Here is a 25,539-nt window from a genome sequence, read left to right on the forward strand (position 1 = left end):
CAACACGGGATCTAAAAGGAAAAAATCGATGTCGAATGAGATTCGACATTGGACCAGTAACGGTTAAAACATAAAATATTTTAAAGCACCCTATTGTGGTTATAATTACTACTGCTGTGTCATACAACGTAAAAGACGTTTTCATACAAAGTCGTTAATTAGAACGACGTCCTTTTAAAGCAAACATATGTTACAAACACGGTAAAGAATTTAAATCAGCTTTGACGTCTAATGGGCTGAATAAAATTATGTTTAAAACTTATTGAAAAACAGACATAATCATAAAGAATCGACCATATGGTAGCTAATAAAGAGACGTTAATTACGTACTTAGTTTGCTGAAGCGCAGGAGTGATCACCTTGCCTTCATCTGTTAACGATCAAGATAACACTGCATCAATATGATGCAGTGCTCTATGCACCATTGGGTGCGGATAAGGGTAAGAAGAAGAAGAAGAATTACTTACATACAATATGTTGGGTGTGCCTAAATATTTGATCACAAATCTGAGTTTCTCCATTTACACTCCTCGACAAGCTCCGTGGCGTAATTGGGTAGACGCTCGATTGCGAAGCTGGCGTTCCGGGTTCGATTCCCGCCAATCGCAAAATGAATTCAAGAATGATTTATTTTCAATTGGTCTGGGTGTTTGTGATGTATTTTTCATATTTAGCTTCTCTATCCTTACTATCCTACCTGCAGAGCATCTAAAATAGACGCTTTGCGGGCTATTCCTTTTTTTTAAAGTTATTTTTATATTTTGTTTTATTAATTCTACCCAGTCCACATGCGATAAATTTTTCTACGGCGGTCGATTTTTGTCGAATAGAGACTAGCATGTAATAGTTTGCGTATTAGATGGTACTTAAAATAAATTAAAAGGTAATTTATTCGTTTATGAGTACCTTTTTATGGACTGACTGTTACAGAATCATTTATTTTCTTTAAAAGGAAAACGTCTCGCCGATACTTATTTAAAAATCAGTTCGCATGTTATTTTACAAATAAATATTAATGAAAGGAGTGTATGGTATGTAGAATGATTTACACATTTTTCACACAAAAATTCTATTGATTTTGTAAAGTGTATAGTGTATCCATGGAAAATAAAATATCTTTTATGAATAGTCTAACCGCAGGTATTATATTGAAGGCTGTCCCACCGCATTCCCAGATCTGATACAGAAGCATCTAGGCTTCCTGGCTGTCCTACTCTTGAAAAATATTTTTTTAAACTAAGGTGCGAAATTGATTGAAAATGTGAAACAAAATTAAATTGTATCCCGATTTTTGTGTGAATTTACATTCAAAAGCTTTCAATATCCCTGTTACTGCCAATCAAAATAAATAGAAGTTTATAGATCCACCACCAAATTTTCTAGAAGCGCCACGGTGTAGGCAGTGAAAGGGGCTAGTATTTAATAATAATAATAAATTTGGAAAACTTATATAACGCCATTTTCGTAAAATACTCGTACTACCTCAAGGGCGCTTCGTTCATTTAGTTCAGTTAGTCAGCAAGATCCAACAGAACTAACCGCAGGTATATAAATTGATATCGAAAATTGTCGTCATCAAATTTCAATAAATGCGTCTTGATTTTTATTTGCTAATCAACGAAGGAAAGTCTACGCAGATGACATAAATGACCAAGTACAGTGAACAACCCTACAACGTTGACATAGGTACCCCTTTATCTTAGGGGTTAATGTCTTAAAATTGTATTTTTAAATTGTAACTTGTGGAAATGACTGTGATGAATCAGTCATTTAAAATTGAAAAACAATTTTAAAAAACATTAACTTCTCTATAACGTCTCCTTCGATAACGCGGTACCTATCTCAACGTTATAGGGGGTTTACTGTAATGGCTTCCTCTATATAACGATACAAAAATAAGGCGTCTACGTACCAGTCACCATCGGGTCAGTACCCGGACCTTATTGGCTGGCGGAACTTCTTCTTTCTTCTTTAGCCTTCATCCTTCCCTGCTGGCTATAGCATCTTCCGTTTATTTATTTTTTTGGTCTTTTGCTGTTTGCTGCCAGTTTCTACCCCCACAGCGGCTATGTCGTCAGACCATCTTTTTTTAGTTCTTCCGACGCCTCTTTTGTACTCCCAAGGTCTCCATCTAAAAATTTTAGGGGTCCATCTTGTTGGGTCCGGTCTTGCAACATGTTCCGCCCATTGCCACTTGAGTCGTGCCACGCGATCCATGATATCCACTAATTTGGTTCTGTTTGTCGTAAGCCCTAGGATGCTCAGATTTCCATCTTCTTTCATATAAAAAACGATAGATCTTTCATCACAAGTTTAAACACCTACAATATTGACATAACATCCGTAGTGTGAATAATCCAGCGTTTGATAATAATTTGCTTTAAAAAAACATGAATATGGGAATTTTTATATGTTCTACTCGACATTCTCAGTACTGAGATTGCTTACATAGTAAGCCGATATTCATATCGTGGTGTGTCCCTATTTTCACATAATTTGTCTTGGACATGAGCTTTGATCTTTCCCTTTTCCCCTTTTTCTCCCTACCGTACGTCTTCCAGGTATTTATGTTAAATTACCAATGTGAAATTTTGCAACTGGAATGGTACAAACTGTTCTGTAAAATATCCAAATAAAATATAGAAATATAAAATAAAATTAATGCTTTTTGAAAACTTTTTGAATGCCGTTGGAAGTCATTCTGCATGGTACGTTACCACGACAGAGTCACATCGGCTGAATGATTGATATAATTAACTGTTTAAAGCGTAATTACAGTAAGAAAGTAGCTTACTTCTTGCGTGATACGTTATATTATTATGTACACATCTATATACATACAAAAGGAAGGAGATGTTCATTACATGTTGAGAAAATCAATTTTCACTTATATGTTAGGTACCTTTGTAGGTATATTTTATTTTTACGTTTATTTCATCATATTTTTATGTAAAATAATACATATTATAATAAAAACTGCAAAAAAATTAAAAAAACCATGTTTTCAGGCGTCTCCCATTTTGTAAAATAATCCCGTTATTATGTAAAATATATGGGTCCCTGCTAAATAAAATCTTTCTCAAGCCAACCATAGATGGCTCAAGTGAATTCAAATGAAGTTTCGTGAGATTAATGATTAAGGTATTTATTAATTAATTTTTAAATCAAACATAGATTTTTTGAGTTTCCTAAGTTGTATTTTATTGAAAACACATAAAAATCTGTGTATGATTTAAAAATTAATTCATAAATTAAAATGAAGTTCTACAAATTAAACGCCAAAGCAATAAATTTAGGTATTTATTAATGAGTTCCAAAAAGTTGAATCGTGTGGTTGCCAATCAAAGCCATGTAAATGCCTACTTTCCATATTCTTCATCATCTATTTTCTGCAGTGGGTCGTTCGTATTAGAAAATCGTTTGGATTACTAAATGTTAAGAGAAAAAGAAGAAATTTAGGTTTATGAAAATGCACTGTTTAACGAATTCATACCAAGATACTGAATGTTTTTTTTTATTTATTTAAGATTGAAAATAGATATTTTCTTTTGAATTTAAAATTCAATTTATCAACAAAAAAAAATATTTACAAAACATAAATATATTCAAAGAGTATACATTAAAAAGTAAGCAAGAAGATTTAAAGATGCAGAAGAATACCACGTTGGAAAACTCCTTCAGACACATGAAACAGATCAATATTCAATGTAATATCATTCAATATAGCGGTAGCTCTTCCTACAGGCATAACCATCGGCAGGTTGGTCCTGTGTATAGGAATGTGAAACAATCTATTCCGACGCTGTCTTAGGTAACTATCGGGAACCAACTTTGAGTGGTGTGGTCATCAATCATGGGTAGAATGGTGAATGTTTTTACGTTTATAAAGTGATCGTAAACCCTGTAAATGCCCAGACTTCCGTATTCTTCTTCATCTATGTATGTTGAAATGTCAAACAGAAATGGTGAAAACAGGTTGCTTTGATTGATTCAAATTGGTGACACTATCTCAATATTTCAAATATCTTCCAGTCGATTGAATTTAATAAAAGTTTAATTCAATGATACCGTTATTTGTTTCGAGTTGAGTGTATTTCAAGTATTTAAGTGCGTGCATTGGTGCATTGGTGCATTGGTGAATCGGTGCATTTCTGCAGGCAATTGTGCGTGAAATGGTGCATGCGCGAGATCGCGTATAAACCGGAGAACATAAGTAAGAGTGATAGTAACCAGTGTCGGATTAGGAGTTATGACGGCTCTAAGCTTATTGGTGTTTTTAAAAAATATGTATATTTACATGTTTTTAAAAAAAAACGTCATTTTTATGTACTAAGGTGCTGCTGTGCGGGTGTGAGTCGTGGCACCTTACCAAAACTCAAAGCAAGATACTGGAAAGTTTTGAAAATAGGTGCCTCAGGAGAATACTGAGGTTTTTTTAGATGGGAATTGCATTTTTTTTACCTTGCTTATTATGTACAAGGTTGATAGATCATTAATTGGATTTTTGTTTCTTCTAACTAAATAAAGATATTTTAACAACATTTTAAACCCAACGAATAGGCACACTCAAGTGGCAATGGGCAGGACATATCTGAGACGACGGTCGATGGGGAAGAAAAGTATTGGAATGGCGCCAAAGAACTGGCAAACGAAGCATCGGCCGACCCCCTACAAGATGGACTGACGATATAAGAAGAATAGCGCGAGTGACCTGGATGCGGAAGGCGGAGGATCGAAGAGGATGGAGACTCATGCGGGAGGCCTACGTTCAACAGTGGACGGACACAGGCTGATGATGATGAACAACATTTTGAGTGTGTCCAAATACTTTTTCACAAATCTGGATTTTCTCACAATTGTAGGAGTCATTTGATAGATGTCTTTGGTGAAATTCTAGTGATTCAAGTACCATGTTTCGAAATTGGATCATATGTATAGAACTTCCAAGAATTTAAGTAGTGTGGTTGTCAATCATGGGTACAGTTGGTGAACGTTACACATGTGTAAAGTGATCACTTAAACCAGCTATGACTATGACGGTCGTAAGCCCCGTAAATGCCCAGACTTCCATATTTTAGTACTTGATAATTGAGTAATATAGTATAAATCCGGCACTGAAGTAACGGTTCGGACGCCGCCGCCGACTACATTCTCCGTTAGCGACGACTAACGGTACGGTTGCGAACTTTGCGGAAGCTCGCGATTGGCGCGCGGCCGCTAGAGAAAATTAATGGTTTTAATTCTCACCACATAGCATAGATGGCGCTAGTTGTATTATATTTGATAAATATACAATAATGTAGGTATACGTACGAGTAATACATACAACGATGTATGATAGATGTTCAGTTATAAAAAAAAATAGTAATCGCCGAAAGCTAAGCTGGAATATAAAGTTAGTAAAATAAGAAGTAGATAACAGTTTCCTATATGCAGTAGAAATGTGATCTCTCGGACAAATATGCGGCAAAATGGTGTATGATGTTCGAATGGTTATATAAGGAAAGAATGCAAGAGTAAGATATGTATTATCGATAAAAATTAATAAAGGTGTGTTGAGATGGTTTGGGCATGTGAATCGAATGAATGAAGAAAGAATAGTAAAACATATTTATGCGGTGAATGTGGTTACTGACATCATCAGACCAGTCTAATGATCTCGGTAACGACGAAACTCGATCACTGGTCAAATAAAACGTGTGTGAAAAAAACTTTTAGAAAAAAACTATATATTTTATTATACAAAACCGTCAACGCACCCGGTGGTGCATAGGGCACTGCATTATATAAACGCAGTGTTATATTGATCGTTAACAAACGAAGGAAGGGTGATCAGCCCTCCGCTTCAGGTACCAGTCCAGAGTTATATTGAATAATTATTAGAGTGAAAAATAATTTATATTTCACTTCCCCTGGGGATTTCAAACCCGGGACTTTCAGTGCGGTATCCGAGCGTGTTGACCATAACACTACGGAGGATTATACAAAATAAAGAGAAAAATGGGGAGTGGCTGTCACTTCATTGTTAGTTTCCTCGCAGAACTAAATAGCTATCAATCAACTCAAAGAAGTACGATGATCGTTATCACGATTGATATATCACCTGCCAATAAAATACACTATTATGCTAAATACACAATTCCTGCAACTCACATGCAATATTCCAATTAATGTGTCTGTATATCATAATAATTGCACAGTAATTACAGCAAACGATTTCAGAACCATATCTTTCTTTTCATTCGTAAAAATTTAAATATTTCATCGACGCTTTTACTTTCTCGGTTTTTTTGTTGTTTTCCGTTATAATTTTTACTCTTTTAATGTACATATAACAAGTTTTCTTTCATTATAGATTGAGAACGCGAGGAAATGGCGTTCTAGATTTTTCTAAAATGATAAATACTAGAAAGATAAAGTGGCATAAATGTGATCGGAACGATTATAAAACATTCCTCTTAGAACAGAAAATACAAGTCGCTCACTCCTTTCAAGAACGTCATAAATCAAAATACTTGATTTTTCAGGAGAACGTTTTTAAAGTTTAAGAATATAATAAAATGTATTAAAAATAAATATCAAGTCACTCATTGAACTTTTTACTGTACAACAGATCTTTTTACTTAGATATATATATATATATATATATATATATATATATATATATATATATATATATATATATATATATATATATATATATATATATATACATAAATTATGCACGCATGTACTTATCCATCAAAGTTCTTGTGATTTTCTTAAAGTCAACGATTCGCTATTATTATTGTTAACCTAACAAGTACTAGAATGTCGTTCAAACCGCTTTCCATACATCCAGCTCTTGACCAGATTCTCTTTCATCTTTACGATTGACGATTAGTCGAGAAAATTTCACCTCAAACAGACGTTAATGTACGTTCGTGTACGATACTACATAAAGCTTGCCTGAACTCTGTCAAGTGTTTCGAAAATACAAAGCTCTTATGTGAAAAAAAATGTTCCATAAAGAAAAAATTATAAGCTTACTAACATGCACCGTTCATCTTCCATAAGTGGTGGGGTATAAAATATAAAGCTATAATTTTGTATTCAGTTGCAAAATATTTTGTAAGTGAAGTGTTGTAAAAATAAAAATCAATATCAATTGTTTGTGTAAATGAAAATCTAAGGAACTGACTACATTTATTTGAAAATATTATAAAATGTTTCATAACTGTTGTGATGAAAACTTTTCGATTGTAGATGTCGACGTTTTAAAAACTAATAAGTGATATTGTGGATTTTATGCAAGGAAAATTTTGGTAATACATTCGTTTGTCTACATATCGTAGTCGTACAGGAGAAAGTGACTAACTACCAAAACGTAAAATGTTTGGGAGGGCCATTTAAGTCACTTTGCTTGGCAAGAAAATAAACACTAATGCAGTTAGTCATTTTTAACAGGTCAATATATTATACTTTCAAGTTTAAAATCCTTTGGGATTTTTTTAGGGCAATATTAAGCTAGTAAGATATCAAATAGTCAATGATCACGTTTTTGTAAAACAATGCACTTGGTCACTTTCTCCTGTATGACTACGATATGTTTATATGTTTAATTCGTTGTTAGGGTATGACGTATAATCTATTGTTCTCGTTCAGGGAATAAATAGTTTATTTTGTTTATATCAGCCTTGCATTCTCTCCTTATATCACTATACAAACATCAGGATTCAGGATCAGAATCGCCGAGGCGCTGTTTAGAGCTGCCCAAAACAAGGATAGATACTCTCAAGTGATCGTTGACATCAGGGACCTAATGAAGAAATGAAGTATGCCAAAAATAAGAAATTCATGTATTTTTTATAATTATTTTATTAAAATTTAACACTTGAATATACCACTTTCATGAGTTTTATTTTTATTTACGACTAGTTTCAAAAACGACAGATGTTTTCATCTTCTGGTACGTTCAAGTGTATATTCAAATGTTTAATTTTAATAAAATAATCATGTCATTCCACAAAGTTAATGCCGAATCAATAAATAATGTTTTTATAATATTTATTAGTTGCCTATAAAATTCTCCTTGCATGTACAAGGATTTATAGCATTTTCAGTTTATATTTCCGAAAAATGATAGTGAATATGTGTAGTAAATAGTAAATTAAAAAGGTTGATACAACATAATACTATAGATACAATAAATTCAATATCTCATAGTATATCAATCAAGACTCGTCATATTTTCTAAATAATACACTACTAAACCTGATAGATCTTATTATTTTTGACATCTCATCAAAGATGAACGACGACCTGACGAACTTACGACCTTTACATATACTCTATCACCTCATCAATTTTCGTCAACTGCATACCTTCTTTCGCACATTTTGTTTTTTATTAAAATATTTCTTTTTAAAAAAATTGGACGTATCCACACTAAATGAGTGACATCTTGTGATGACGTCTCATCACATTCACAAATAGAGTTTTGTCTAACGGGAGAGGTATTCTCAAAATGGTCCATGGCCCGAAAAAACTCATGTATTCCATTATCATCCTCACATGCTGGCTAATGTGGAATCCCTCGATTCATTGTTTATTTTTGTTCGCAGTGCCAACACGGCGATGGACAATGACGTCACGCCCGTGTACCTGGCCGCGCAGGAGGGCCACTTGCCCGTTCTGCGCTTCCTGGTGGAACAGGCGGGCGGCTCGCTGCTGGCGCGCGCCCGGGACGGCATGACGCCGCTGCACGCCGCGAGCCAGATGGGCTGCCTCGACTGCCTCAAGTGGATGGTGAGTCTTCCTCTACTTCTTACCCATCTTCTTGATTTTAAGAGGGATTAGCCTCCTGCGATGTAGATTCCCAGCTGGCAATCCATCTCTTTGGTGGTCTGCCTGAGGGTAGTCTTCCTTGAGTGGATGGTGAGTCTTCTTCTACTCTTCTTGGTGTAGGCCTTGTGGCCTGTTTTTAAGACCCTAATCCCTCTTGCGATGTCGGTTCCCAGCTTTCAATCTATCTCTTTGGTGGTCTTCCTTGGGGCCTCTTGCGATGTCGGTTCCCAGCTTTCAATCTATCTCTTTGGTGGTCTTCCTTGGGGTTAGGTTAGATTCGGTTTAGTCTGGATGGTTCCATTCTCGTCACAGCGCATACCATTGTTTGGATCGTAAGACTTCTTTTTCTTCTTATTCTTCTTGGTGTGGGCCTTGTGGCCTATTTTAAGAGGGATTAGCTTCCTGCAGTGTCAATTTCCAGCTGTCGCACCATCGTTTTGTTGGTCTGTCCGAGAGTCGTCCAGTAATAACATAATTGTCAATAATATAATTATTAAAAACATTGTAAATATTGAATAAACAGAATATTATTTATACAAATTTTGAGTCTGGATAATTCCATTATCTTCACATACCATTGCCTGGATGGTGTGTAGATGGCGAGTTAATTAATAAATTCACTCATCGTCGTTTCTATTTTTCGTATTTAATTTGGTAAATTTGGACTTAATTTGTTTACAAATATCGAATTTTTCTATTTTTTTATTGTCAACTATTAATTATAGTTACTACTGTTTCACCTTGAGATGATGATATCATCAATTGATTCGGCAGTCACTTGGTGGTAATATCTATTCATTTTTAATTTAAGTTTTACTTTAAACAAAATAATAGTGGTATTTACCTTGTAAATCTTAAATGAAAATGACTATATAAAATAATTTAATGCTTAAATAAACAAACGGTACGCGTTTCACGTGTTACCTTAATCCGTTACCGATATTTGATTATGCCTTTCAATTAGAGTGGTCGCGGTTACCAATGCCTTTTGCTTTCTGGAGAAGAATAAACGCATTTTTCATGTGCCGCCCAGAAACAGGTAATAAAATGCGTAATACTAGACACCGGTGCTCTTAATCACATTTCAAATATTTATCTGTACATCTAGCCAGTGAATCGTGATAATAAATAGCGATTTATTGGTCATACTAAATTCTCCCATCTAGGCACGTAGGAGCCAATCGATATAAATAATTGCTTTCAGATGTAATATAATTTTCCCACTTACTGGTAGACAAGAGAAAGTGTTTTGGCTATTATTATGTATAATAATTATGTTTTTACGTATAACTTTTTTAATAGTGCACTTTAGTGATGTTTTAATTTGTTATCAATGTTTTGAGATTTAAGTAGTGGCTGTAAAACAAATAACATTGTCACGTTCGAGAGTCGTAGTCTATAATTTGTATAAACACTCAATTTATATTAAAAAAATGTGTATACATGTAATAGACTGTTCAATCAGATAAAATAAGGGAATTTCCACCAGATTTTATGGGTATAAAGAAACATCAATTTTAATCTTTTGTTTTGCTTTTTATGATATTTTGTTTTTCCATAGGTTTCCATGGTTTATTTTTTTGTTGTATATTTTATTTTATTGTCTGCGCCTATACGGATTTTTGTTTATATTACGTACATATAAAAATTATTAAATATACCATGAAACGTTAAGTAGTGAATTCTTTATAAAAACAAAAAAAAAACTAAACTAGATTCAAAATTAAATTTTCTTCGGTTTTTTTCCATGTGTAATTATGACTTTGCATATTGCTCACTCCTTTCAACAACGTCATATATTTTGACAATTGTCAATTTTCAATTGTGCATGCTTCCGGAATGCCCTGAAAATGTTCCTTATCCCAGCAAAAGCAGCATATTTTTAACTTAATACTTACCCGCTAGAGGGCAGAAAGTGTTGTTTTTGCATTTTGAAGAAAAGGTTTTGTTTGATTATTTTTTTAAATATACTAAATATTTTTCAAATGGAGAAAAAACCTTCAGGTTTTACCTAAAAAGATCTGTTGCACAGTAAAAAGTTCAACAAGTGGCTTGATATTTATTTTTAATATATTTTACTATATTTTTAAACTTTAAAAACGATCTCCTGAAAATTCTAGTTTTTTTATGTATGACGTTGTTGAAAGGAGTGAGCGATATTCTTTACGGTATTTTTGAACGGTATTTTCTGAAACGAATATGAACAGAATATATTCTGAATACAACAAAATGTATACTTCAACTTGAAATACAATGTTTCAAATCGAAATAAGTCATTGATTCATTCAGTGTCGTTTATGTAAATGGTTTAACCAGATTTCAAGGCGATAATATAATGTGTTTGAAATTGGCGTTTATTATAATCGCTAGATCACCGGTTTCGATTTATGTAGTATGTAAGTGTAGAAAACATGGCCAGTACGAGTATTACTAATAATTGAGAAGAAATCAGTGCAAATTACTAGTCAGAAGTAAGTAACCATTTGACAAAACAGATATGATACTTTTTTTATTTTAATAATGATATTACTTTACTATTATTTTTACTATTTTTGTCCGCCTCCGTAGTGTAATGGTCAGCACGCTCGGCTACCGTTCTGGAGGACCCGGGTTCGATTCCTAAGGGGGGGTAAATAAATATAAGTGATTTTTTCACTGTAATATTTATTCAATATTACCCTGGACTGGTACTTGAAGCGGAGGGCTGATCACCTTTCCTTCATGTGTAAACGATCAAGATAATACTGCGTTTATATGACGCAGTGCCCTATGCACCATTGGGGTGCGGATAAGGGTTTTATTATTATTATTATCAATTCCCATGATGAAAATTAGTAAATAATTTTTATGACATCAACGAAAAAAAATTTTTTTTAATTTTTATTTGAGGAATCAAATGTATGTATTAAAAAAATGCGAGTGCAACACCATACACATGATACGAGTGAAAAAAATCTTACAAAATAAAGAATAAGAGAGATTTAGTTTTAGAGATAGAGAGCATCTAAAAACGAATACAACAATACAAAACATGCAAAAAAAACTATTTTTTCAATATCACACTGTCATTGAGTATTTTGTAATTCGATAACACTTTTATTTTCAAGTGATGAGTGTTGGCGATGTATTTTTCACATTTGCCTTCTCTATCCTTACTATCCTACCTGCAGACAAGCCTCGTAAAGTAGGGGCTTTGCGGATTATTCCTTAAAAACAAAAAATAACATGCTTTAAATATTAATAATATTGAGAATAATATAAAAAATAACAAACAAAGAGTGCGTGACACTAATCACGGTACCACAACCCGACACTTTTGTAATGGAACCAGGGATTTAATTATTTTGTAATGAAACTAGGGATGCTACTAATTTATAGGTTTGGCGTTTAATTTGTAGAACTCCATTTTAATTTAGGTATTAAACACTGATTTCTCTTCTAATTTGTATTCTATTGTTAAAAAAACACATAAAAATCAATTTTGTGACTTTTGTTACGCCTAGTTATGGTATTTTCAAACAGTCTAGTTATGACATTCGTTTGAAAATGCCATTAATAGAGGAATCAACTGTCACAAAATTGATTTTAATGTGTTTTTTAACAATAAAATGCAACTTAGTAGACTCAAATCATCTGTGTTTGGTTTAACAATTAATACATAAATTAAAATGGAGTTCTACAAATTGAACGCCAAATCAATCAATAAATAGATTTATATTATCCACTGACACTTCGTGATGGAATTGCATTTTTAATTTATTATTAGATTAAAACCAATATTTTTAGCTTTTCCACTTTTTTATTTGACCAGCGACCGGGTTTCGTCGTTACCGACATCATCAGACCAGTCTGATGATGTCGGTAACGACGAAACCCGGTCGCTGGTCAAATAAAAAAGTGGAAAAGTTAAAAATATTGGTTTTAATCTAATAATAAATTAATCAATAAATAGATAATGTCTTAAATATTTTCCGCAAATACTTTGTGACACATTTTATAAACTTTATAAAATAAAACAACTTTGTTTTAACCACTTTTTTATTGGTACACTTTTTTTCAACCGGTTACGACAAGAACATTGTCATCATCAGGGTTTATGTACTAATTCTAAAACATTGAAATACTCAAAGTAAAGTCATAGTTAATTACCCTTCCCCTGACGCCAAAAACTTCCACACACTCCATCCACCACATGAAAATGTGATTTAAAAAAAAAACAATTAAAAAACGGGAAAAACTCCTAAATGTTGCTTTTATTAGGCATTGCGCAGCGAATACGTCCACTCCGGACGACAACTTGCGAACTACAAATGGAATCGTCCAAAAACAGTATTTTAAATTTTTTTATATTTATTATTTTTTTTTTATATACATTTATTTTAATCACAATTTATTTGTTTAATATTTAAAACATTTTTTGTAGAGACTAATCAAGCCACCTTGTGTGTCTTGTCGGTGGAGATAATGACTTACCTTACTATTAATATCTGACACATTATATTATTTTTGAAAAGTGTTGATATGGATTCTAAGAGTATTTTTTTCTTTATTTGTAGATCCTAGAACAGGGCGTCGACCCCAACCTGCGCGACGGCGACGGCGCGACGCCGCTGCACTTCGCGGCATCGCGCGGCCACCTGGCCACCGTGCGCTGGCTGCTCGGGCACGGGGCGCGCATCGCGCTCGACCGCTTCGGCAAGTCGCCCATCAACGACGCGGCAGAAAATCAGCAAGTCGAGGCGAGTATCTAAGGAAAAACACAAAACCTGCAGTTTATGGGAGTTTTCTGAATCAGGATGTCCTAAAAGAGCGTTTTTGGGATTCTAGAAGGGAAAAAAAGAAATAAATAAAATAAAAATTTAAATTTAATGTATACATTCAAAATAAAAACAGAATAAAATAATAAAAGAAATAAAATAATTACCCAATCATTTATCTCGCTTACTCACGTAATTTAACTATTTCTCTGTTTTATGTTCTGTACGTATCCATCTCTAAAGATGACGGTTGGAAATTTCCCAAAAAATTGTTAAATTTTAGTCAGTTTTATTTTATACACTTTTATTAAATATGCCATAAAATATCAGCTATATATCAAAAACGTTAAGAAATATATATATATATATATATATATATATATATATATATATATATATATATATATATATATATATATATATATATATATATATATATATATATATATATGTATATATATAAATATATATATATATATATATATATATATATATATATATATATATATATATATATATATATATATATATATATATATATAAATATATATATATATATATATATATATATATATATATATATATATATATATATATATGTATATATATACATATATATATATATATATATATATATATATATATATATATATATATATATATATATATATATATATATATATATATATATATATAATTCTTAACGTTTTTGATATATAGCTGATATTTTATGGCATATTTAATAAAAGTGTATAAAATAAAACTGACTAAAATTTAACAATTTTTTGGGAAATTTCCAACCGTCATCTTTAGAGATGGATACGTACAGAACATAAAACAGAGAAATAGTTAAATTACGTGAGTAAGCGGGAAAAATGATTGGGTAATTATTTTATTTTTTTATTATTTTTTTCTTTTGTTTTATATATTTCCTTATTCCAACAATTATCAATAATAAAAACATTCCTCCACCCCCTCTCACTTCACCCCTCACTTAATTACACAGTTCTTTATCCCGCTTACTCACCTAATCATAAATTTCCTCCGTTTTATATTTGATTCACATCCATCCCTAAAGATGACAAGATGCTTATCGAAACCGGTTGAAAAAAGTACCAAAAATAAAATTCGTTAAAACAATGTTTCAGTTATATTTTTATAAAAAAATATATATTTTCAGTGCCTGAACGTTCTGGTTCAACACGGAGCTGCCTTGGAAGGTCGGGACGGAAGAGATGTACGAGAAGGAAGGGAGATGAGAGAATCCCACAAAGGGTTGGCCTCATACAAAGGGGTTCACTCCTGCACCTGCAGATCTGGAGATTCCGCGGTAAGGAAACATCCCTTTTTACTATATTATATTTTATGTCCAAATTTAAGTTCACAAATCTGGATTATCTCCAACTAGGAGTTTTTTGACATCTCAACATAGATGAAGAAGAATATGGAAGTTCGGGTAAGGGAGATTTATTTTGACACACTAAAAATGTTGATAAAGGTAAATATGGATTTCAAAAGTGTCTCAACTTGATACGACACCAATTCGTATATCATTCATCATTTTATTATGAAAGAAGATGGAAGTCTGAGCTTCCCAGGGCTTATGACCTGGCATCTTCCTTCATCAAAATGCTTTACAATTGTATTTTTAATACCATACTGTATTACTTAACAGTCGTATTTTTAATACTTTACTATACAAATTATCCTGCGCCTCCGTAATGTAATGGTCAGAACGCTCGGCTACCGTACTGGAGGTCTTGGGTTTGATTCCCAGGGAAGGGTCAAATAAATATAAGTGATTTTCTCACTCTAATATGTATTCAATATTACCCTGGACTGGTACCTGAAGTGGAAGGCTGATTACCTTTCCTTCATGTGTTAACTATCAAGAAAACATTTCGTTTATATTATGCAGTGCCCTCTGCACCATTCTGTGTGGGTAAGGGTTTGAAGAAGAAGAATAAGATTTTTCATGATGACAGATATCATTACTCATGGACAGTATAGCATATTACCCTGGACTGGTACCTGAAGCGGAGGGCTGATCACCTTTCCTTCATGAGTTAACGATCATGATAACATTTCGTTTATATTATACAGTACCCTATGCACCATCGGGTGCGGATAAGGATTTAAAGAATATCATAGATTTACTAATAGTATTTTAAAATTGTATTTCAGTGCTCGCTGATGGACTGCGTCAATTCGAATCGCAGGCGCTCTCAATCCCTCACCCGCGGACCCTCTGTGGGCCGCGAGCCCTTCTTCCTGCACCCCCCCGGCACCCTGAGCAGCGTCAAGGGCGTGGCCAGCCCGGCTCATGCGCCCTCCGACGGCCTTTACGTGAACCCGATGAGGACCCCGACCCACCACACGGCCTCCTCTGGCGAGGAAAGTTCAGGTATGACTTTTCGTTTTAGAACCGGTTCTCTGCCTCACCCCTTTGTTCAATTTGCCCGTACCTGGTATTGTCCGAAAATAGGCCTTTGTGGATTTGGTCGTACCTGGTAGTGTCAAAAAATGGGCCTTCTGCAGGCTTCTAAAATCATTGTTTAAAAAACAAAAGTGGTTTCATCTTTCAGTTGAGACACACATAATACAAAAAAAAAAATTCCGCGTAGCAATATATAAAAATGGAGTAATAAATATAAGTTACAAATACTAAACGGAAAACTTTTGTGCATCTAAGATTAGTTTTAAAGTAGTTAAAAATTCCCTTAGTTTGAAAATTCAATTAAAACATTTTTTTAAATCATGAAAATAGTGGGAACATAGACAACACGGGGAGTCTTTAGTCATAGTCTTAATGTTTGTTATTATTTTATGTATTAATTTTAAATCAAACACAGTTTTTTTAAGTCTACTAAGTTGTATTTTACTAACAAAAATGTATAAAAAATTAATATTGTGACTGTTGTCTCCCATAAATAATTGCTGCACATATTAAAACTGTCACATAGAATTTTATAGCTACATAAGGACCGTAGTCCATTTGATCTTCACATTTGTTTGATAATGCCCTAACAAGGCGAAACAATTGTCACAGTATAAATATTTTATGTGTTCTTGTTAATGAAATACACCTTAGTAGACTGAAGAAATCTGTGTTTGATTTAAAAATTAATACATAAATTAAAATGCAGTTCAACAAATTAAACGCCAAATTAATTTTAAAAAATATTTTTATTTATAATTTTATGAATTTCTTTTGTTTCAAACTGTTGCAGTTTATGACTTTTCATATAAATATTTTTTAGATTTTTACAATAGATTTTAAGAAATAGCATAAACACGTAAAACTCAAATTAAAAATGGAAATATAAAATATTACCACAAAGTGACTGCCAAATAAACCAATATAAGATAAATCGCAACGTAATTTTCTTTAAACCCAGGTAACATTTGACGTCATTGATTTTTTTGTGTTAAGTACCGTTTTTGTATTGAAAAAGTTTTCTTCGAAAGAAATACGTGGTTTTGAAAAGAAAAGTATGGTGTTGCTCCAAGTAGCAACCTGCTTTTCGGCATTGCCATTGCATAGGGGGGCGTCCTGCCTAACATTTTGAGAAGACCGAGAAGGCCGAGAAGAGTGGCGCAATAATACGGCGGCTCCACTTTCCCTCCTTCAGACTCAGCCGATTGACGACGTTTTTATTTAATATTTTTTCATATGTCGATATCATTTTCATATCATTATCCATATCTATACGTATGTAAGCGCCCTTGAGGTAGAATTTTACGAAAATGGCGCTTTATAAGCATGTGGGAGACGGAGGATATCGTGAGGTGGTGACGACAACGAAGGGGATACTGGAATGATCATGTAAACAGAATGTCAGATGCAGAGTTCCACGTATCGCTCTTCAAGGAATCCCTGAAGGACGCAGACCCCCAGGCAGACCTCCAAAAAGGTGGAAAGACAGCTGGGAGTCAACTCCGAAGAGCTACAAGAGGAGGCACAAACAGATCTTTAGGATCTGGAAAAATAAGAAAAATAAGAAAAAGAAGAAGGCGCCTTTTAAATTATTCAAAATTATTATAATTATATTATTTTTTGACATCTCATCAAAGATGAAGAAGAATATGGAAGTCTGGGCATTTACGGGGCTGACGACCGTCATCGGCTGGTTTTACAATGCTAAACTAAGCGATCACTTTACACACGTGTAACATTCACCAATTCCACCCATTATTGACAACCACACTACCCAAATTCTTGGAAGTTCTTTATACATGAACCAATTTAGAAACCTTGTTCGTGAATCACTAGAACTTCACTAGAGACGTCTATTGGTGAGATGTAAAGAAGCTTTTTATTAAGCAGAAACTCTTATATTAGTATGTGAGGTCTGAATCCTGGATTATAATCACACACATGAGAAACGCCAGAAAATACCATTTTCATTTTTATTATTTAAGCTTATAATTTGACCAGATAATTTATTTACAACATTTTGAGTGTGTCCAAATACTTGTTCACAAAATCTGGATTATCTCCAATTACAGGAGTTATTTTTATATTATTTTTTGACATCTCAGATGACGGTCGTCAGCCCCGTAAATGCCCAGACTTCCATATTCTTCTTCATCTTTGATGAGATGTCAAAAAATAATATAAAAATAACTCCTGTAATTGGAGATAATCCAGATTTTATGAACAAGTATTTGGACACACTCAACATGTTGTTATTATAATTATTACATCATGGTTTTAGAAGGGCCGCTGTCTTTACGTTTTACCGAATACAATGATTGGTTGATCCACAAATTGGATGTCTTCAAGTAAATCACTATTGCACCATACAAAAATAAGATTTGTAGCGGAAGTGTTTAGTAGAGATGCAATCGATTAACGCTACAAATAAACTATCGCTCAAGTTCGTACGGTTAAATTTTCATGATAATTGATCCACTGGTGATTAAATCGATTTCTTTTCTATCGAATTATATCATAAGATTGTAATATATTCATGGAGTTGATAAGCTTTCACTGTTATTGAGGAATTGTATAATATCATGTCTCTATTATATTAATCACGCCCCAAGGCATAAAGACATTTCTAATTACTTTTTATATTACTTCCTACTACCTATGTGAGATAAGAAAACGTATACTAATCACAAAGACCGCGTCTAGGGAGAAACCGAATCAGCATTTTTCTGCTATTGTTCCCGCTGAAGATCAAGAATCGTGCTAGATCAATATTAGTTGCTGTCAGGTTGTTAAATCGATGTGGTTTGTGCTGCTCGTATTTTTGGATTGGAATACTAAAGTTGAAACCGTTTTGTACGTATTAAATAATTATTTTTTGTCCATTTTTTAAAAAGCATTGATACTTCAGAAATGTTTGTATGAGTACTCATATATATTTACAACATTTTGAGTGTGTTCACAAAATCTGTATTATCTCCAATTACAGGAGTTATTTTCAAATTATTTTTTGACATCTCATCAAAGATGGAGATGAATATGGAAGTCTGGGCTTTTACGGGGCATTTACATTTAATAAAAGAGTTTCTGCTCAATAAAAAGCTTCTTTTCGTCTCACCAATAGATGTCTCTAGTGAAGTTCTTGTGTTTCAAGAACAATGTTTCAAAATTGGTTCATTTATATAGAACTTCCAAGAATTTGAGTAGTGTGGATGTCAATGATAGGTAGAATTGGTGAACGTTACATGTGTTTAAAGTGATAACTTAAACCAGCCTATTACGGTCGTTAGCCCCGTAATTGCCCAGACTTCCATATTCTTCTCCATCTTTGATGACTTATATGGTATATAATATATACTTATATTTTATTAACTTTCAAATGCAATCGAGATTTTTGCTACCAACTAACTAACTATCACGCCGCTTCTCCACAGGGGAACGCAGAGAGAATAAAACGCACCTGTATTTGAAAACATTATTCCCCTCTTCCATATTCACCATCTTCTCAAACATACACGCCGATTATTTCGACTTCTGACCAGACCCCTTTCAAGTATACTTGATCATGCCAAGTTTTTCTCGGTGCTTCTGTGCTCCTTTTCCCAACTACATTAGCCTCATTATTTGTTTTTTTAGTTCTTTCCTCACTCACTCGTTCCAAGCGTCCAAACCATCTCAACGCACTTATATTAATTTTATCGATAATACTCATCTCAGCTTTTCAATATTATCTTATTTTACCATTCAAACGTCTATCATACATCGTTTTGCCACACATTATCTACTTTCATCCTTTCATCCAGCCAACTTCAAATGAAAATTCAAATGTGTAAGCCAATCAAGTCTTCTTCTTCTTTTTCATGAGCCCTCTGTCCTCCATTAGGCCTCATCCCCTTTTTTCCATTTCCTTCGATCGGTTGCTGCTTGCAGCGACTATTTCGTCGGACCATCTGTTTTGGGGTCTTCCGACACCTTTTTTGATCTCCCAATGTCTCCATCGTACAAATTTTGGGGTCAATCTTGTGGGGTCCTGTCTTGCTATATCGCTCACTCCTTTCAAGAACGTCATAAATCAAAAATCTTAAATTTTCAGTTGTGCATGGTTTTGTAATGACCAGAAAATGTACTATATCTTAGCAAAAGAGACATATTTTTGACTTAATATTTACCCGCTACATGGCAGAAAGTGTTGTTTTTGCATTTTGAAGAAAGGGTATTGTTCAATAATTTTTTTTACATTTACTAAATACTTTTCAAATGGAGAAAAAACCTTCAGGTTTTACCTAAAAACATCTGGTGCACGGTAAAAAGTTCAATAAGTCTCTTGATATTTATTTTTAAAACATTGTATTATATTTTTAAACTTTAAAAACGTTCTCCTGAAAAATCAAGTTTTTTTTATTTATGACGTTCTTGAAAGGAGTGAGCGATATGTTCTGTCTAGCTAATGAAGTATACGATAAAATATAATGTTTTTTCATTTCATGTGTGACTTCATTCTCGTTTAGTTTACTCATGTTGTGGTCTGATTCTTCTCCTTTCAGGTGCTTCTACCACATCAGTCGGCGGTGACAGCTTCTATCTACACAACCCCCAAGAGCTCATCTACAATAGAGTAAAGGACTTATTTGAGGCTAAGTCCTGTAGCCCAGGATCCCGTGGAGAGTCCACAACCCTCACTGCCAACTCTTCGAGGAGATCGTCCAGAATACAGGAGAATGGAATCACCCAGACTAATGGAATGACAGGTGATTTGGTTACATTTAAAGTAGATTTCATGACAACATTTTGGGTGTTCAATTCCTTGTTCAAATATCTGAGTTTTTCCACATAGAAGTTATTTTTACATTTCGAATATCGCTCACTCCTTTCAACAACGTCATATATCAAAAAACGTCAATTTTCAGTTGTGCATGTTTTCGGAATGCCCAGAAAATGTACTTTATCCCAGCAAAAGAGCCATATTTTTAACTTAATATTTACCCGCTACAGGACAGAAAGTGTTGGTTTTGCATTTTACTTTGAAAACCGTCAATATAACGACGTTTTTCGCCGTCGAAATACCGACAAAAAATAAAAATGCATTTTTTTGGAAAAAACTTTTTTTACCCTCCTTTTAATCCACTTAATTTTAAATGAACCATTATTGCAAACAAGTTTTTTACAATATTAGCATACTGTAAGGAAAACATTTCAGCAGTTAAACGGATACTTTTCTACTTTTCACTGATATGAACCTGTTTAAAAAGTTTCTAAGACTCGTATTTGTTTCTAGTCAAAGTTGAAGTTCACTCGTCAAGTTCTGGTGCCGGGTCCGACGGGAACCTGTCATCCTCAGACATGTCGGAGCGCTCGGCGGATCACAATCACAACATCACCCTCACGAACGGCAACAGCAAAACCAGCCACAGCAACGGAGTCTGCAACGGCAACTTCAGCTTCGGCAGCGCCGGCACCAAGAAGAGCGTCAATGGAAGCACTCACGACCACGACTACGAAGATATCTATCTGGCTAGAGATGAATCAAGATCCATATACAGCAGCCAAAATAAGATTTCAACCTCCAGGACGAGTTTGAGGTTTGTTTAATATGTGATTTAAAAATATGTAATAGAGAAATATGTAAATGATACCCTTACCTTTGTTTTTATTTTATTTTACTATCCTATACTTCAAGCCATTCCTCCTCTACATATCGCTAACTCCTTTCAAGAACGTCATAAATCAAAAATCGTCGATTTTCAATTGTGTATGTTTTCGGAATGCCCAGAAAATGTACTATATCCCAGCAAAAGAGCTATATTTTTAACTTAATATTTACCCGCTACCGCGCATAAAGTGTTGTTTTTGAATTTTGAAGAAAAGGTATTGTTTAATAATTTATTGAAATATACTAAATATTTTTCAAATGGAGAAAAAACCTTCAGGTTTTACCTAAAAAGATCTGTTGCACAGTAAAAAGTTCAGTAAGTGGCTTGATATTTATTTTTAATACATTGTATTATATAATCTTTAAAAACGATCTCCTGAAAAATCAATTTTTTTTTATTTATGACGTTCTTGAAAGGAGTGAGCTATATATTTCTCGTATTTCCAATAAAGCTGTAAAAGCCTTCAATCTGAATCCCGTCATCTGCATCCTCTGAAATATTTCATTCTTTTATCCGTGAATCTGGACCATAATACTGATCATTCTGCCTTCATATAACCACACACACTGCGTTGATTCAAGGCGGTGTCCTCTACACCACTTGGATTCAGAAAGTAGGCACAATCTATGAGAGTAATGTAGTAATGCTCACCTAAATTCCAAATATCTCAGCTCTTCATCTTCTGCTTGTCCTCTATCAGGTCTCCCCCATTGTTGGCGATCATTCTGGCAAAGGCTTTGCAGTCTTCAAAGCATTAGCAATATTGCGCAGCACGATGTTTGCTTTTTGGCAACTCTAGGCGTCTTTCTATCTATCCCATGATAATCATTACAAAAAAGTAGTATTTCTCTCCACAAAGTACGTGATCCAGATATACAATCTTAGGAACCTTGATATTTGACAAGAGTTATCCATCTTTTGTCCGCCTCCGTAGTGTAATGGACAGCGCGCTCGGCTGCCATTCTGGAGGTCCCGGGTTCGATTCCTAAGGGGGGTAAAATAAATATAATTAATTTTTTCACCGTAATATTTATTCAATATTACCCTGGACTGGTACCTGAAGCGGAGGGCTGATCACCTTTCCTTCGTGCGTAAACGATCAAGATAACACTGCGTTTATATGACGCAGTGCCCTATGCACCATTGGGGTGCGGATAAGGGTTTTATTATTATTATTATCCATCTTAGCTCTACATGCTTTCATTTTTCTTTTTTCAGAGACTCCCACATGAAGGAATCCCACAACAACAAGAAGAATGAAGACTACTCCAAGACCAAGCTGAACGGCTACGGCAGCAAGACCACTAAGTCCGAGTCGAGCAGGAAGGAGCAGGTCTACATGAGCAAGGAGACTCTAGGTCAGGAGCGGCAGGGCACGGGGAGGGAGGAGCAGGACGGCCGCGGGGGCAGAGATCCTGTGTCGGGAGAGTCTGGGGTGTCCGATGTGGGTAGCTCGTCTGAGGAGTGTAACGTTCCCCTTGCTCCTGGACCGCCCCCGCCGCCGCCACCACCTGCTCCACCTGCGGCGCCCGCTGAGCTCGAAGAAAAAACAGGTAAGAACTTCACAACTATAAAAACGAACCTTATTTTTAGGATTAAAAAAATTAACTTTCTATTTTATTTGGAAATTTTACTGAATAGTTACATAAATACATTTAATTTAATGAGTGACAAAAAACAGGTATTTGTAACATTCCATTTATAAAATTTCACATATGTACATAATTTAATATAAATACCTGGATGAGGGACGGGAGGGAGGAAAAGCGGAAAAGGGAAGATCAAAGCTTAAGTCCAATTCAAATTATGTGAAAATTGGCACACATCACGATATGGATATCGACTTACTATGTACGCTATCTCAGTGCTGACAATGTCGTGTTGAACAAAATTCGCCATATTCATAGTTGACCAATTTTGATAAATGAAAAATATAGGAACCTTGTTTAGAGCTTGTTCTACTCGTGGGAAGCGCTAAGGTCTCAGTTGCCCTAGTTCCGACCGGGAACTCTAAAACGTATACGTAAATAAACGTTCCAGCAATTCCGGCGAATCAATGTATGAATTAAACAATTTAGAGTAACGTATCTTATTTTAATCTTCAATGTGGCCAATTCCATATGGGCTTGCTATAAAAAACGAGGAAAAACGTTATAATTTAACCTTCAAGTAAAATTTACCCCTTTTATTTGGGCAATTTTTCTTAACTTTGTAGTATTTCATTACCCATTATTACATAACTCAAATGATTGATTCGATTTTTTATGAATTCATATATTTTGTGACAGCTGTTTCACCTTGCAATGGCTGACTTTTATATTGCAAGGCGAACAGACATGATGAATAGAATTTTTATGTTTAACAAAAACTACGAAAATTTTATCACAAAATATCAAATATTTTCGAAGATATTACAATATATCGTAGTCGTACAGGAGAAAGTGACCAACTAACAATACATAAAATGTTCAGGAGGGCCATTTAAGTCACTTTTGCTTTGCAAGAAAATAAACATCGATGCAGTTAGTAATTTTTACCAAGTCAATATATATACTAACAAGTTCAAAACCCTTGGGGATGTTTTTTAGGGCAATATTAAGCTAGTAAGATATACAATCGTCAATGCTCACATTTTTGTAAAAAATGCACTTGGTCACTTTCTCCTGTATGACTACGATACAAACAAATTTATAATTTTTGCAAAATATTTTTTTAAATGTCCACTTCTGCCACTTGTTTGCGCACAGATCTGCCTGAATATTTTGTTAACATAATGTGTTAACAAAATAATTTTAATAATTTTAAATTACGATAAATAATTATTTATCGTAATTTAAAACTCCTGGCTTCTGGTGTTCAGGAGCAGTTTAGTTGTTTACACGTTATAATAACTCTGGGGATGGAGTTCTTATTAAATAATTCCAACCCCTTCAAAGGGTGGATACAGGACGCCATTTCCTTCAACTATAAAATACAATATTTACATATGTGTACTTGTATTTGACACTGACTCATAACAGATAACATGTACGAAAGTCATGTTAAATTATGATATTATAATGTATTGCAGCAATATTATTTTCTATTGTGTATTGAAATATTAACTACCGCAATACCTACGTAACCACACACGTAAAATTTCGAATTCTCACAAAATTATTTGTATTTTATTATTTCGCAATATGATATAACAAACACATTGTTTCTTATAATGATTATTGTCGTATTCTGCATGAGTACACAATTGAGAATCACATCAATATAAAAGCGCTGTTGCGTACAGTTCTAGGCAATCTTTCCACCAATGGGAGATATTTAATTAGATGAATAATTAGAGAACTAATTAAGTCGTGTTGTATGCTCAACACTTTCACTAAGCGGATATAATATATTTCCCTTTGTTGAAGACTTGCCTCCGAAATGCCCGAGATTTTAATCTTAATAAAAAAGAGCCGTTTATTTAAATTTATTGTTGAATTAAATAAGAGCATAATAAGTGTTCTGAACCCTCTAAGAACGAATGCTGTTAGCTATTTTGAAAAAATATGATAATGGAAATTGAATAATAAAGTATATTTTTTATTTGACATAATATGTATATGTATGAAAATGGTGTCTTTTTAGAGGTATACAAATTAAATTTCCCGCAATAAATTGATGGTGGTACCCGCCGTGTGGCATGTTACGCCATCTTGTTGAAATCACAGCTTTGTCACATCAATGCCATGATGTGACAAATTCTAGGTTTTGGTGAAAATATTCATAAATTTTCATTTTCATAATTTCCATAATGATCATTTATGGTGAATGGCAAAACGTACTGACTACAAATCAACTGTCAAATTGACAGTCGGCAGAAACAATGTTGTCA

The 25,539-nt window shown here is 33.9% G+C and overlaps 1 protein-coding gene across 1 annotated transcript in view; it reads left to right on the forward strand.

Moving 5' to 3' along the window:
• Window positions 1-25,539, forward strand: part of LOC148311045 (uncharacterized) — a 109,771-nt gene that overhangs the window by 49,914 nt on the left and 34,318 nt on the right. The window contains exons 3-9 of the mRNA XM_088257340.1: window positions 8,604-8,787; window positions 13,383-13,565; window positions 14,764-14,913; window positions 15,768-15,987; window positions 20,562-20,765; window positions 21,293-21,596; window positions 22,887-23,221. Coding sequence (XP_088113466.1) covers window positions 8,604-8,787; window positions 13,383-13,565; window positions 14,764-14,913; window positions 15,768-15,987; window positions 20,562-20,765; window positions 21,293-21,596; window positions 22,887-23,221 — 1,580 coding nt within the window. The remainder of the gene's footprint in view (window positions 1-8,603; window positions 8,788-13,382; window positions 13,566-14,763; window positions 14,914-15,767; window positions 15,988-20,561; window positions 20,766-21,292; window positions 21,597-22,886; window positions 23,222-25,539) is intronic.

This window comes from Brachycentrus maculatus, unplaced genomic scaffold (genome assembly GCF_059751285.1).
Source record: "Brachycentrus maculatus isolate JH-2025_06_01 unplaced genomic scaffold, ASM5975128v1 h1tg000078l, whole genome shotgun sequence".
NCBI lineage: Eukaryota > Metazoa > Arthropoda > Insecta > Trichoptera > Brachycentridae > Brachycentrus > Brachycentrus maculatus.